Consider the following 13,768-nt stretch of genomic DNA (forward strand, 5'->3'; position numbering starts at 1 on the left):
CCGCTGCGGCTCGCGAGCCGGCTCTGCCTCTGGCTCTCCTTCCTCGTGCTCATCCACCGCGTAGTCCAGCATGACCACGTCCAGGGCCTGGTTGCGCACTGCATTCTTGACTCCGACCTTCTCGCCGACGCCGCCGCGCTTTGCCGTGCTGGGCGTGATGTTGCGTCTGGCTGCCATCGACGTGTGTCGCGACAGCACCGCCTGCACGCCCAGCAGCTGGTTGTGGACGCGCAGCAGCTCGTGCTCGCGCGTGCCTGGCGCTGTTCGTGAAACCAGCGCCGGCTGCCGCACGATGATCAATGGCTCCAGCGCCGCCCGGAACGGATCGCGTCGCACGCGCAGCGGCACCGGCGGCGGCAGATTGTAGGCCACAAGGTGCATGTCCAGGTCGGGTCGCTTGGCCGCGCGCTTACGCTCGCGCGCAGGCCGGGCACTGCCCAGCACCATGCGCTCGGCCCTGCGCGTCACGTGTGCAGACCTGCGTCTTCGTCAGCGTGACGGTGCGCGCGGCCTTCCGCTGCAGCTCGCGGTACGACACCTCCCGGGTCTCAGGCACCGGCGCCAGCTCCGGCAGCGAATTTGACCGCTTCGCCCGGGCGCCGGCGTCCTGCAAGCGCAGCCGGCGATGTCTCGGCCACCACAATCTGGCCCTTGCCCGGCTGCAGCCGCACGCTCTGTCGCCGCCCCACTGCCCGCAGCAGCGACGCCTTCGCCGGCGAAATTCCTGGCGCCCGCGGTCGCGCCGGCGCCTGGGCCGGTCCGTCCGGTGTGCCCTTGCGATGCGGGGCTGCCGGATCGCGTGCACGGTAGTACCCGCGTGGCGACTTTGGGTGGCTGTCCTGCGCCAGCTGCTGCAGGATCTCCTGCGGGTGCACCGCCAGGTCGCCCAGCTCCAGACCCGGCCGCGCCCGCGCCCGCTCCTGCGCCTGCACCTGCCGCACCGGTCGCACGCTGGGGGCCCCAGGCCGGTGTGCAAACAGTGCGACATCCTCGGCTGGGCCTGGCGACGTGGCCTTGGCCAGCGCCGGTCTGCTGGGCTCCGGCGCCCGCAGCGCCTGCAGAATTGACTCCTCGGCGTGCTCGTCAATCGTCGACACGCGTCTGGCTTTGAGCAGCTCCTCCTCCATCCACGTGCGCTGCACCAGCCGGTGCCGTGGCCGCGGCCGCACCGGTCCCGGGCTGCTCGGGCTTGGCCGGCTGAAAGTACCCGTCCATGGTCACCGCCGGCGTGCTGGTGCCCGGGCGCTGGCTTGGCCCAAGCCGGAACTGCTGGATAACATCCGGCTGCTCGCGCCTGTCGCCGTCACCCGCCGCCTTGCTCTTCTTCCTGTCCTCGCTGACGTACAGCTGGAACAGCTCCACCGTCAGCTGTCCGCACCAGCGCCTCCAGCGGTGACTCCACCAGGTCCGCCGTCAGCATGCTCTTGTTGTGCATCTCGCCCAGATCCTCCAGCCCCACCAGGTCGCCCGACGACAGCGCCCGCCGCATCGCCCCCGCGTCGCCCGCCAGTCTCGGCCTCGGCTACCTCGGCCGCCTCTGTGTCGCGTCCGGCCCGCCGCTGGCCCGCAAAATACCGCCGCACAATCTCCTCGCCTGCAGCCTCGCGCACTGGCGACGCGCTCTCGCCGTTGCCCGGGTACCGTGGCCGTCCGGCCGGTCGCCCCAGCCATTGCGACTCAGCGGGAACCGTCCCAGGCTGTTCGGCGGATCAATCGGCGATTCCGCGTAGTCGTGCGGCGGCTCCACGCTCGCATACGAGTAGGTTGAGCCTGGCCGCTCCGTCCACGCTAGACTCGACGCCGAATCAAATGCCTCGCGGATCCCGCCCAGCGCAGCCCGCGGGCTCACAGACGGGCTCCCGGTGGTCTTGCTCCTGGGCCCCTGGAACGACCGCGACGTCTCGATCGCCAGCGGCGAGTTCGCCGTTATCCCGGCCGGCAGACTGCGCGGCTGGTCGTCCGATAATCCGTCCGGCGTCACCGGCGACCCCAATCCGCTCGACGTCGGGCTGTTGTCCGTCTCACGCCAGTAGCTTGGCAGCGGGTGGTACGCCTGCCGCGCCCCGCGCGCTACCAGCTTGCCCTTGCTGCCGCGCCCAATCCGCACCCCGCCCACTACTGTCGCTGGAGACCGCCGCCCTGTGTCCCCCGCGCCCTCGTCCTCGTATGGCGCCGAAAACGCACTGCTTAGCAGCGCATTCGCCGTCTCCCGCGGCGCTGACGACCCTCCCGATTGGCCCTCATCTTGCCCGGCGTCAACGCTTTTGCTTCGCGTAAATATACGCAGAGGCGAATGCCCGTCTGACCCGCTGTCACCCATGGTGTCAAGGGAGTGTGTCGCTCTGCAACTTTCGTCAATATCAAATAGAATATAAAGGGGCTTTGGAGGGAAAGTAGACAGAGGACTGCTTCAATTGAAAAGGAAAAATGGCAAGAGAAATGAAAACAAAAAATACTGAGAAAAAGAAGAAAATAAACGAGCAGCTCGAAAAATTGTTGGAAAGAGGACCACTACTGACTGCCATTCGTCCATTCTCCTCCCTCGGTTTCTTTTTTTTTTTTTTTTTTTTTCCAAAATGTTTGTTCTGCCAACATGGAATCCTTTTTTCTGGCCAGCCTAGAGCCTGGTTTGCGTCCTGCATCGAGGCAATGTACCATGCACGTTGTTTTCCTGTCTGTCTAGACATGCTCGCTATGGCAAGTGCGAGAAATACATACGTGCCCCCGTCAAGGAGCACTGTCAAGCCAGCCTCCGATGTCTGGGATGACATCCAATTACTGGTCTGAGCTTTGTCCAGGTCATCATTACATCACCCGGGATTGCTGCCCCCTCGCACCAACAATGCGAGAGGATCTGTGCAGCAAGAGCTGCTGGTGTGCTGGTGGTACAGGAGATTCAGCCTCTGCCAGAACTCGTCAAAAAAGGAATGAATTTTTTTAGTTAAAAGAAATCGGACCGATAGAGAAAAAGAAATGATGTAAAAGAAAGAACGGATTCCTATCCACGCCAGCTATCGAGCTTCATCATACCGACGGCACAACCTGCTCGGCCGCTGCCAGCGCCTTCTGGTTCGTCGCCTCCTGCGTCTGGTGCGCAATCGAGTCCCGCCGCTCGCGGTTGGCGCGCTTGAAGTCGTCGACCGACTTGAACACCTCGAGGCGCTTGGACAAGCCCTCGTCGACCTTGAGCTCGCGCGTGCTCTTGTCCTTGCGGTAGTACAGGTACGCCCAGAACTTCTCCAGCCCGTACAGCTCGCCCTGCTCCACATCCCACTTGGTCATCTCCTGGAAGTCCTCAAAGATCTCCTTGCGGAACTTCTTCTCCAGCCCATACGAGTAGAACCGGAACAAGCACTCCAGCCCATACCGGTAGTTGCTCTTGGCATCCTCCAGCGCAAAGCCGCTTGAACTCCGAGTACATCTTCTTGTTGAACGAGTCGCGCATAAAGTGCGACCAGAACCGGAACAGCGTGTTCATCTCCTGCGACTGCCCCACTCCCAGCCGCTTGCGCTCCTTCAGCGCCTTGGCGTGGTACCGGTAGTACTTGTGCTGCACAAATCCGTTCTCGCGCAGTCAGCTCGTGCGATGGGTGCTCGTGGTGCGCCCCATGGCTGCCCGCCATGTGCTGTTCCAGGTAGCTGCCCGTCGACGCGCTGCCCGTGAAGCTGGTGCCTGTGCGGTCAAGCGACTTGGACAGCTCCGCCTCGGCCGCCGTGTACGGCTGCGTGCCCACGAGCCACCCAACCGGGGCCTGCGCCTGGTACTTGCGTGTGTCGCGGTACTTGCGCGGGAACCGCGGGCCGTTGCCCGGGCCAAACATCGGCGACTTGCCATACGACCCGGCGCTGCCCACCGGCACCTGCTGCGCCTGCTGGCCGTCCTTCGCCGTGCACCGGCAGGAACCGCGCTGCCAGCCGCTTGCTGCCCTTGCGCCCGCGACGCCCGCCCTTGCCGCCCGCCTGCTCGTCGACCGGGATCGCCCGCGCGTTCTCCGCCTCGGCCACCTCGCGCTGGATCTGTTCTGCCACATCCAGCGTCGAGAACGACCCGGCTGCGCCAAGCGACTCGGGGCGCGTCCCGCTCGACTGCCCGCGCTCGCTGTTCAGCTTCGAGAACTCATCCCTGCTCACTGTGCTGACCTTGACGTTGCTGTGCCGGTCCTGCGACTGCTTGATCCGCAGGATCGCGCTCGTAGTGCTGCAGGCCCTCGTTGATGATATCGGCCAGATCGTCCTGCACCTGCTTGCGCTCGTACTGGTAGTGTGTGCGGTCGCGCGTGCGCTTCTGCGTCACAATCAGCAGCCGCGCAATCACGTCCTCATCGACATCGTCGTCTTCAGGAGTACCAGTCGTCGTCCTCGTCGTTGCTGCGGTAGTCGTAGTCGTACTGCCGCGATAGACGCCGGACTCTGGCGGTGCGTGCTGGTGTTGCGCCGCTGCTTGGTATTGCGGTTGCGGCTGTCCAGCTCCTCGTCCATCTGGAACAGGTCGTCGTCATCGTCGTAGCCCTGGCTGACTGGAGCCGGCTGGTGCGAAGACAGCGCCGGCAGCGTCGAGATGCGTCCCGACATGGACGACCAGCCAGCTGCGGTCGGCGGCAGGATGCCAACAGTCGGGATTGTCGGCTGTGTAGGCGGGAACGATGTCGCTGGAGTGTCCTCTATTGGGGGGGGGGGCAATGGCGGAATGCGAGGGAGCGCAGAGAAAGGGCGTGTAGGATCAGCGTGTGATGTTGTCAGTAAATGTTGGGTGATCGGAGTCTATCCTCTTTCGGGTTTCTAACCCCTTCCAGATTGGGCGGGAAATGCTGGCGTGGGAAGCCCCGATGTCCGTCACCGGACACAGAATGTGAGAGGGATGTGGTTGGGTGGGTATGTGTACATGTGGGATGCAGAATGTATATGTAATATGTATATAGTAGTAATGGCTTTTATAAAACGGAGTGTATCGTCAGTGGTGGCGTCCATGTGCATATTAAAGGGGGTCACAGGGGAGACAGGGGAGGGGGAGACAGACACCCACGTGCGCGGGTATTTCATCTGCAGACGGACGGGAATCGAATGATGGATAGTGTTGATAAAGCGCCATTCTTCCTTTCTCATCCTCCGTGTTTGCATTTCTGTGGCCAGACAGAAGAGTCGAGGGGAGGGAGCGCAAGACCCAGTCTAGACCATCCCAAAGATTGCCCTCAAAACTGTATCAAATGGCGCTCTGCGCATAATCTGCCTGGCGATAAATAGAAATGAAGCCGGAAGATGGAAAAAAGCGATGGCACAAGCGAAAAGAGCGGTGTGGTCGGTGTAAAGGGTGTGGAGGGGATGTGAGAAAATGACAGGCAAATGTCGAGGATAGGAGGGGGGAAGTGAGTAAATGAGGGCAGCCAGTGCACATAAGGTGGTATGCAAGCGGGAGAGGGGGTGAGAGGGAGGTATGGCGAAAAAATTGTCAATGCGATGGTGATGAGGATGTTGGGAAGGGGGATGGATGGGGTTCACTCACTTTTCAGCGCATCATTCTGCTGCTTCTGCTGCTGGACGACCTCCTGCTTCGGGAAGAGCCACGTCTTCCAGTCCTTCTGCTTCCGGACGCGGTCGCGGGCCGCGTTCAGCACGACTTCGGTCGACGAGTCCAGCGCGCTGCGGATCAGATCCAAGTCCTCGGTCGCCTTCTTCACCCGGTTGAACTCCGAGATCAGCTTCAGCGGCACATAGCCGTCGGGGTCCATCTGCGTGCGGAAGAAGATGTCCTTGCACAGGTTGTCTACACTAAAGTAGTACTCGACCTGCGCCTTGACAAACTGCTTCACCGACTCCTCGTCGCCCGGCACCGGCACCGGCAGAGGGGCCGGCACAAAGTTGCCCGGCTGGACGTTGCCCTTGCCATGGTAATGGCTTGGGGCATGGCCCGCCGTGCGCTGCTGCTGGTGGTGGTTAGGCCCGCTGCCTGTCCGGCGTCCCTGCTGGTTGCTATGGCTTTGGCCGCGGCCCGCGACCACGTCCACGGCCGCTGCTCCGCGACTGGCGCTGGCTCTGCTGGGTGCTGCCCTCAGCCTGGCTTCCGTTTGTGTGCGCCTTGTGCGCGCCCTTACCGTGGCCCTTGTGCTGCGGCTTGCCGTCGCTATCCGACGACTTGCCGTCGGTCTTGGCCTGTTTGCTGCCGTCCTTCGGGTGGCGGTGGCCAGCGGCGTTGCTAGTGCTGCTGCCGCGGTTACCGCCAGTCTGCTGCTTGGGCTGGCGGTGGGCATTCGACGCTGCGGTAGCATTCTTGGGCTTCGGGTACTGGATCTCGGCATCCAGCGGCTGCCACTTGCCCTTGCTGCTGCCCTTACCGGCAGCCTTCTTGGCCGTCTCGCCCTGCTGTGGCGGCGACGACGGGTGGTGATTCAAATGGCTCTCGGTGGCGGCTGCCGCAGCTGTCGCTGGATCGGGCCAGTTATCCGGATCCGCTGACGCAGGGTTGACCTTCTTGGCTACATTATTGAGAACGATGGGGGTATTGTGAGCATAGCTGCAGGGAGGAATGACCTGGCCATTTACTAGGCACAGATAGAGTTGGGTGTGCTTGCCGCGCCCAGGGCCGCTGCCATTGCGGCCGGTGGACAAAGGAAAAGCGCCTAATACCACGGCTGGTAGGGGATAGGCAGCAGCCAGCAGCAGCAACGAGTGTGTGGAGGGAGGTGTTTATTTGCAGCACACGGGCTCCCACTCAGCTATTTTCTCAGCTGATACGACTGAGCAGCAGGCGTTATGCAAAAGGAGTGGTGCTGGTGTTGCAGCCTGGGACAGGGGGCAGGAAAATTTTTCCCAATACAACCCATGAAGAGAACGACAGTCCGTGGCAAGAGCACGCTTTGCAGGCGAAAAAAAAGCGGGCCCTGATGCTGCCTGGTGTGGCTACTCTGGCTACCGGCTAAGCCATTGCAAAGGAAGCGAATGATTCGCAAAGCCGACACCAGCCATCCCAGGGCGACGAGCAAAGTCGGACACAGAACCCCCGCGAGCTAGGCGGCAATTTGCGATTGGGGAGGCAAGGACCAAAAGCCGGCCTGAATCGGCAAGAGAGGAGGGTGACGGCCTGGCTCCGGCTGCGTCGCGAATCCTTCTCCGGGGTTCTGAGCTGCAAACTGGTGCCCACCAACAGGATTAAGCCAAAAAATAAAAAGGTGCTCCTTTTTCTGGCATGTGCGACGCTCGAACCACAGGAAGCACCCATAGATAGTGGCCACTGTGCACGACGGACAGATAACAAACACTGTGCGCACTTACCGTCAGCCGAAGCCGCCTGGCCAGGCACCTTCCACACGTTCGTTGAGGCGGTCTGATTCGCGGCCCCGCTGGGCTGTGCTGCCGCTGTCGACGGCGCCGACTGCTGCTCGTCGATTTCCTTGTTATCAACAGCCTTGCCTGCGGTCACAGGTGCGGCGGTGGACGGAGACATTTGCTGTAGCTGATGCTGCTGTAAGCGCTAAGAAAGAGTAAAAAGAGAGAGAAGAGAGAGGGCTTTTTTCTTTTTTGGCTACAGGATATAGATATGTACGCAAAGCGAACAATGGAATCGTACACGGGTTTGCCTCTGGTTTAGTCGATATGAGGTACGAGTGTTTTGTGGGTTTGGTTTCCTGGCTTGCTAGGACGAGAGATAGAAAAAGGCGTCGGGTCGAGAGATTGGGAGGAAAGAGAGGCGAAAGCAATGAAAATGAAAGCCCCGTGGTGAGGCTCGCCAGGAAGCCCCAGAGTTCCCCCGAGGCTAGAATCATCGGCGAAATTAAAAAAGACTATCAAATGGCAAGGCGACTTGTGCCGCACCCGCACACTACTGCTCTGGCCAGCAACGGCACAACTCTGGGCCAAGGCACAGCGACGCCCGAATCGGCTGCTGCAGATACATCGCACATCACGGGCTAGCCGGGATGAGCAGGCAGGCACGCAGGCAAGCAAACGCAGAATTCCCCTCCCACATACCTGGTCAGAAAAATATAGACGGGGCTGTAAGAAGGAGAATATTTAAAGTACGAGGTTATTAGAAGAGAGAAAGCAGAGAAGGGCCTGGAAGAACCGCTGGCCGCGGCAGATGGCTTTTAGGGCAGCGATCAAGCAGGTATATCGCAGGTGTCACCGCTGGTTGCACAGTGCCGCCGAAGCCGGAGATAGCACGGCTACAATAAAGCGTGCTCTGTGCCCTTGATCCGCCCGCATTTCAGCAGCCTGGCCCCTCATCCACCTACGAGACGGCGGAAAAGGGAAGGTCAGGCGATACGCGGCCCACAGTCAGAAATCGCCAAATGGCTGCACTTCTGTGCAGGAAGCAGCCATGCTCGTCCACTGCGGCCAGGCGCGGCTCGCAGGGTCAGCCGTGCCGATATCTCTCTATTTTCTGTTTCTTGTGGTGGGTGGTTCTTGCACGCAATTCTCCGCTGGGGAAAACGAGCAAGGAGTGGTTTCCAAAAATTCACGTAGACGCGTTTCATTGTGGCCCTCCCACGGAAGTATCTAGTAAAAGGCGAGATACTTGTTCGCAGAATAGAAGAGCCACTGCGCCAGAATGAGGAGCCACACTCCTTGTGCCCTGACACTGGCCAGCTTTATACCTGCGGGCACAGATTCGCCGCGCTTCCCAGACTATGGGACTCTTCACATGATCAAAGGCACCGATGTCTCGCTTTTTGCTTTTTTTTTTTTTGTTGGCAGCATCCTCACGTCCACTGTGTGGTGGGACATGTGCATCGGCGCCGTCGATAGTACATCATGGGTGCTTGCCGGGATAACGTTTTCTTCGTGTATGCAACATGTTTCAAAGACGGAGGATAGAAAATGGAAGGATAGTATAGAGCGCGAGGTGGCGATTGATTAGTTGTGCTTGAATGTCTTCTTGAGCTTGCCGAGTTTCATGTTGAAGCGTGAGGTCAGCGAGTGCGATGCCGACTGTGGCGACCCAGAGAGCACGACTGCCGAATCATCCTTAGGCTGTGCGTCGCTCGCCGCGTGCTTCTTGTGGCTGCCGAACCACCGGGACGTGCGATTGTGGTACGCAGTCATCGGTCGCGGATTCGTCTGCTCCCAGCCCGCCGGCAAGTCGCTCAGGCCTGGTGTCGTGTCATCCAGCGATGCCTGCTCCAGAACCGCCGCTGCCTGAGTGCTGGCCCAGCGATCCCGGCTTGTCCAGTGCTGTCTCGGAACGTGCGCTCTCATGCCGCATCCACGGCTTGCGCATGCCTAATGCCACTGTTGACTGCCATGACCGCCGGCTCGACGCATCATCTCTGCGAGACCGCGCCAGATCCTCGCGGATCCTGTGCAGCTCGTCGGTCAGGTTCTGGCCCAAGGTGCTGCCGCGCACGGCGCGCTTGCCCGACAGCGACGTCGAGGATCGGTTGAACACGCTGCCTGCTGCCCATGGCCGCCCAACACTTCCAGCGCCAGTCAGCTGCGCTGTGTCTAGAATGTCGGCGGAAAATTCGATCTCCCTGGACTCCACCAATCCATCGTCGGCTATTTGGCCCGCAGCGGCTGCAGCGGGCTCGGGTGCTGGCTGGACAGCGTCGATCTCGTTCTCGTCTTCAGCGATCACATCCTGGGCAGCAATACCAAACGACGTGCGGCCATGCGACATGGAGGGCAGAGTAGCACTGATTCCACCGGCTGCAGGCGCAATCCGCAGCGACTTGGGAAGACTGTTGGTCTTGCCCCATGGCCATCGCTGCCGAGGTAACAGGCAGGCTGTAGCCAGACAGATTAGACGGCTGCTTGCTAAGCAGCGACGAGCGGCGGTCTCCGCCGTTGTGGATATTGGGCGTCGACTGGTTTGTGGGGACATCAAACCCCTCAATGGCGATGCCCTTGGGGGATACGTCGCCAGCAATGTTAACCGACCGCGACAGGGACGACGGCTTGCGCACGATGCCAGATGACAGCGACGGGGACATCGACCTGTCGCCAAAGCTAGCACGTCCAGGGCTAATGCACTCGCTTGTGCTCGCTATAACCGCGTTCGGATCTGTGATGGATGGCGGAACTGGCAATGGCAGGTACCCGAACTCGTCAATACCAACCGTGTCCTGAACCGGCGCTAGCAGACTCGACAGGGGCTGGTCGTCGTCGTCACCGCCATCCTCGGCAATGTTGCTCTGCAGCTGGGTGTTTGCAGCTGACATGCTGTCCGACATGACCACCACATTTAGGTTTTGACCCAGCATCTGCTGCCTTGGCTGCATGCTGCCGTTGCTGAGATGCCGCGACAGAGTTGCCAGCGGCTGGTTGTCATCGTCTTCGTCATTGCGCACAATGCACCGCTCTGTGGTTTCCTCAGCGGCATCTGCTGCCTCATTTTCGTTGGCCGACCCATCGCTGTCATCTCCGTTGTCCACAGCGTTGACAACCTTCAGACCCAAGGTTGGTAGCGAATCTGCCAGTGCCTGGTTGCCGTCGCCGCCGGCGCCATCCATGTGTCGGTGCGCCTCCTCTTCAGCCAGACACGCCTCGCCGAGCTGAGTGATCTCCTTGTCGCCTATTTCCGATTTGAACGCCGAGCTCATTTTCGCTGCAAACTCGTTGACAGCCAGGTCGACCTCTGGCCGCATCTGTCCGGGCTCCACAAGCTTGCTCGCTCGCAGCTGGTTCTGAAGGGGCTCGTTGTCGTCCTCCTCGTCCTCGTCCTCCAGCTCCTGCTGCGCCCGCGCCCGCTGCCTTGGCTACATCCCCAAGGTTGAGCTTTCCCAGCAGCGGTGCGTCGTCATCGTCATCCCTCATCGCCATTGGCGTTATGCACCGGCCTGGCAGTTTGCGGAGTGATGGCATCGAGGCTTCGGGCGGTTGTTTACCCGTGACGAGAATGAAGACTGCTGGATTTGCCCACTCATTGGATTCACTGTAAACTGCTGCGAGCTGCTGCCGGCTTCCTGCACTGTCGGCGACCGGGCGACCGGTGTCATCCGAACCACTGACTCGTGCAGCGACCCAGACTGCGGGTTTGATAGCGAGTGGGACTGCGACTGGGACCGCGACACAGGCATGTCGCTGACATGAAGGTTTGCTGCCATGTTGGAGCTGAAGCTGACCACCGACATGCGTGCTTGGTTGGTTGGCGAGATGGGTTCAGGCAGCGGCAAGTCTGCTGCTTCCTGAGCGTACCGCTCCAGCGTGTTCACCATGCCATTACCGCTGTTACTGTCCTGTCCAATTTCAGGCTGCGGCTGCTGCTGCTGCTGTGGACTAGTCGCGCCGTTTATGGCTGCAAGCGGAGTGTCATCGTCCTCCTCTGCGTCGTGGGATTTGATGTTCAGCTGCGGTGTCGCCGACGTATTGGTATTGTTTGTCACCGTATGCTGAATAGGAGGGGGCGGCATGGCATTATTTGGCACGTACGCATGACCGCCGCCTGGCAGCCCGCCTGGGTGATGCAGCACAACGCCTGGCATGCCTACGCCGCCGATGGACGACGCTGCATGGGGGTGCCCGTTGTGAATCACCTGGGGCTGCTGGCCCTGCGGCACAACCATGCTTTGCTCAAACGAGTGCCGCGGCGGGCTGGCCAAATCCAGGTCGTACGGGATCTGCCCGCTCATCAGCATCGACGCATCAATGTCGCGCTGCACCATATCGGCCATCACCGCGACGTTCTGCTGCTGCATATGGACGTACCGCAGGATCCGGTCGTATTTGGACTCCTTCATCGGCGGAATCTACAGGAATAGAATGGTTGGCTGAGCTGCTGCCTTGCTCCTTCACAGATGCTATTTTTGGCCCAAAAAGCAATCTCAATGGGGAATCCACGCGCTCCTGCTCCGGGTGAAAAAAACAGGCACAATTGGGAATAACAGAGTTGCCCATGCGACAGCACACCCTATTCTCCCCGCCGCGGCCTGTGCCTGCCAGGGCAGAAGGAATCATGGACATGGGAACAAAACTACCGGAGCGAGGTATCTGTGGAGAAAGGGCGGAGGTGGCAGAGACGCGCATATCCTCCCGGCGCCTACACGCCCGTGTGACCTTCACACCACGGAGAGCCCACAGCGCGCAACAAAAGGCAAGCGCGGCATAAAGCGGCATTATGTGTTTGCGATATCGCTGCCCACTGACCGAGGCCAAACAAGGTGCCAAGTCCACCACTTACCATTCTCAGATGCCATTCGATGTTGTCGGACGTCAGCGGGTATGTACCATCGGAGCCCGGCGGCGGGCCCTTCATGTGAAGCTTTGGCTGCTGGAATGATGTCCGCCGCGGCAGATCCTTGCCACCGTAGGCCGCGGCGATGTCCTTGGCCAGTGGCCGAGCGTAGCTGCTGTGGGGATGGTGGTGGTTTCCCGAGCGCGGCGACCCCACCCCCTTGCCTGCTGCCCGCGGAACCCCAAGCCCCGCTGGTTGCTTCCGCTCCAGCACCCGCTGCCCGCCGTGTTGGTCTGGCACTCCATTTGGCTCATTTGTCGGCAGCGACTGGCCCTCTATACCATCCTCATGGCTCTGGGTCTTGTGGAACACGCGAGAGAACGCCTTGAGCATGCTTTTGGCTGAAGGAGTAGAGCGCGTTTTCTTTTGCTGCTGCTGCTGCTGCTGCTGCGTTCTCTGCTCAGCTAGTGAATAATTAAAGTCAATAATAAAAGGCCGTCCCTATCAAGAAATAGACGAAGGCAGAGCGCAGGAAAGTATCAAGGAGCGGCTGCTAACGGCCAAGGTCGGTGTTTGCTGTAATATACAAGTGTAGAAAATAGTAGCTTTGAGGAAAGGGGGAGAAAGAAGCGCACAATGGAGACGAGATGCAAAAGAGCAAGTCAGGCGATAATAGAGCGTAAGAATCAGAAGAGAGAGGATGGCTGCCGCCCAAGGATCACACAGTGCCGATTCTGTTTGGCTGGCTTTGGGCTCGCAACACGCTCACACCAAGCTTGCTATTTTTCGGAGGACCAGGCCAGGACAGTAAAGGTGGTGTGCCAAAATTTGAGCCTAGGGTGGGGTAAAAAGCTGCTGCAAATAGAATGCTTGGGGGTGAATGCGACGCACCTTGGCCGCTTCGCTTCTAGTCTTGACTGCTGGACATGGATGGCGGACAGCAGCACTCGGGCAGGCGGGCGCGCTAGGTATGTAGTGGGCTCGAATGCGGCGCCCACACCCACTCATCGATGTGCCGCCGACGTATGCGAAATCCAGCACCTCTTGCTGCGCGTCGCAATATTGTCGACAGTTGGTGTGACCTTCGCTGCCGTTTGTTTACTCTTTGTTCAACGGTTCCAACCGGTCTCTCGCACAGCCCACTCCCATTTTTCTGGACCGTCTAGCCAGCCAGCCCTGCCCCTACCTCACCCACATACCACTGTCGCACTCTGCTCTCTGCGCGATGGAGATTGACAGACGCCCAGCCGCTGCCGTCATTCTCCCCTGCTTGTCTCCCCGAACATCTGCCAGTGTTGTTGTGGATTGCCCAGCGGAGATAGCCGTCATATCCAAATCAAGCCCAATACCAAGGCTGTTTGCATGTTGTCAGGGAGCTTACTCTCCATTAATCACCACAGATATGTAGGTGCAGACAGAGCCCATCCCCAGGCGGATTTGCGCACGAGTAGGGAGCAATTGCCAGCTGCAAACGCAGAAAGGATTCCATCCAGCAGTAGCTCACAGTAAAGCACGCCCTTTGTAGCTGCCAGTCACCCACTCTGCGCCTGCTATTGGATACCGGCCCATTCCCATGGCGCTGATGTGCTGTAGCTAAACAATACCTGAACATATCACATCCCCGGGTTCATCTTGCCTAGTGTTGCTGGTAATGGTACACTGAGA

At 60.0% G+C, this 13,768-nt stretch overlaps 5 protein-coding genes across 5 annotated transcripts; 2 read left to right on the plus strand and 3 right to left on the minus strand.

Moving 5' to 3' along the window:
• Positions 1-2,919: 2,919 nt before the first annotated feature.
• DL89DRAFT_5258 (uncharacterized protein) lies at positions 2,920-4,295 on the minus strand. Its single transcript, XM_040891774.1, has one exon. It carries the CDS (start codon positions 4,029-4,031, stop codon positions 3,279-3,281), a length of 753 nt encoding a protein of 250 aa, XP_040747076.1. The 5' UTR covers positions 4,032-4,295; the 3' UTR covers positions 2,920-3,278.
• A 5,078-nt stretch (positions 4,296-9,373) lies between these two features.
• Positions 9,374-10,667, minus strand: DL89DRAFT_5155 (uncharacterized protein). Its single transcript, XM_040891756.1, has one exon. The coding sequence runs from the start codon at positions 10,575-10,577 to the stop codon at positions 9,558-9,560; it is 1,020 nt and encodes a 339-aa protein (XP_040747077.1). The 5' UTR covers positions 10,578-10,667; the 3' UTR covers positions 9,374-9,557.
• A 920-nt stretch (positions 10,668-11,587) lies between these two features.
• DL89DRAFT_263885 (uncharacterized protein) lies at positions 11,588-12,189 on the minus strand (the record flags this gene model as incomplete). The annotated part of the gene is made up of 1 exon (XM_040886014.1): positions 11,588-12,189. A coding segment is annotated over exon 1 (380 nt), but the record flags the coding sequence as incomplete, so codon positions are not given.
• On the plus strand, positions 12,076-12,616 carry DL89DRAFT_5179 (uncharacterized protein). Its single transcript, XM_040891759.1, has one exon. The coding sequence runs from the start codon at positions 12,151-12,153 to the stop codon at positions 12,490-12,492; it is 342 nt and encodes a 113-aa protein (XP_040747079.1). The 5' UTR covers positions 12,076-12,150; the 3' UTR covers positions 12,493-12,616.
• Positions 12,617-13,410, plus strand: DL89DRAFT_5180 (uncharacterized protein). The gene has a single exon (XM_040891760.1). It carries the CDS (start codon positions 12,740-12,742, stop codon positions 13,337-13,339), a length of 600 nt encoding a protein of 199 aa, XP_040747080.1. The 5' UTR covers positions 12,617-12,739; the 3' UTR covers positions 13,340-13,410.
• Positions 13,411-13,768: the final 358 nt, after the last annotated feature.

Source organism: Linderina pennispora, assembly GCF_002104995.1.
Source record: "Linderina pennispora strain ATCC 12442 chromosome Unknown DL89scaffold_1, whole genome shotgun sequence".
Lineage (NCBI taxonomy): Eukaryota > Fungi > Kickxellomycota > Kickxellomycetes > Kickxellales > Kickxellaceae > Linderina > Linderina pennispora.

Excerpts from the sequence above, each read along its gene's own strand:
- DL89DRAFT_5258 (XM_040891774.1), bottom strand. The coding sequence starts at position 4,031 with ATGTGGCAGAACAGATCCAGCGCGAGGTGGCCGAGGCGGAGAACGCGC.
- DL89DRAFT_5155 (XM_040891756.1), bottom strand. The coding sequence starts at position 10,577 with ATGCGGCCAGAGGTCGACCTGGCTGTCAACGAGTTTGCAGCGAAAATG.
- DL89DRAFT_5180 (XM_040891760.1), top strand. The coding sequence starts at position 12,740 with ATGGAGACGAGATGCAAAAGAGCAAGTCAGGCGATAATAGAGCGTAAG.
- DL89DRAFT_5179 (XM_040891759.1), top strand. The coding sequence starts at position 12,151 with ATGTACCATCGGAGCCCGGCGGCGGGCCCTTCATGTGAAGCTTTGGCT.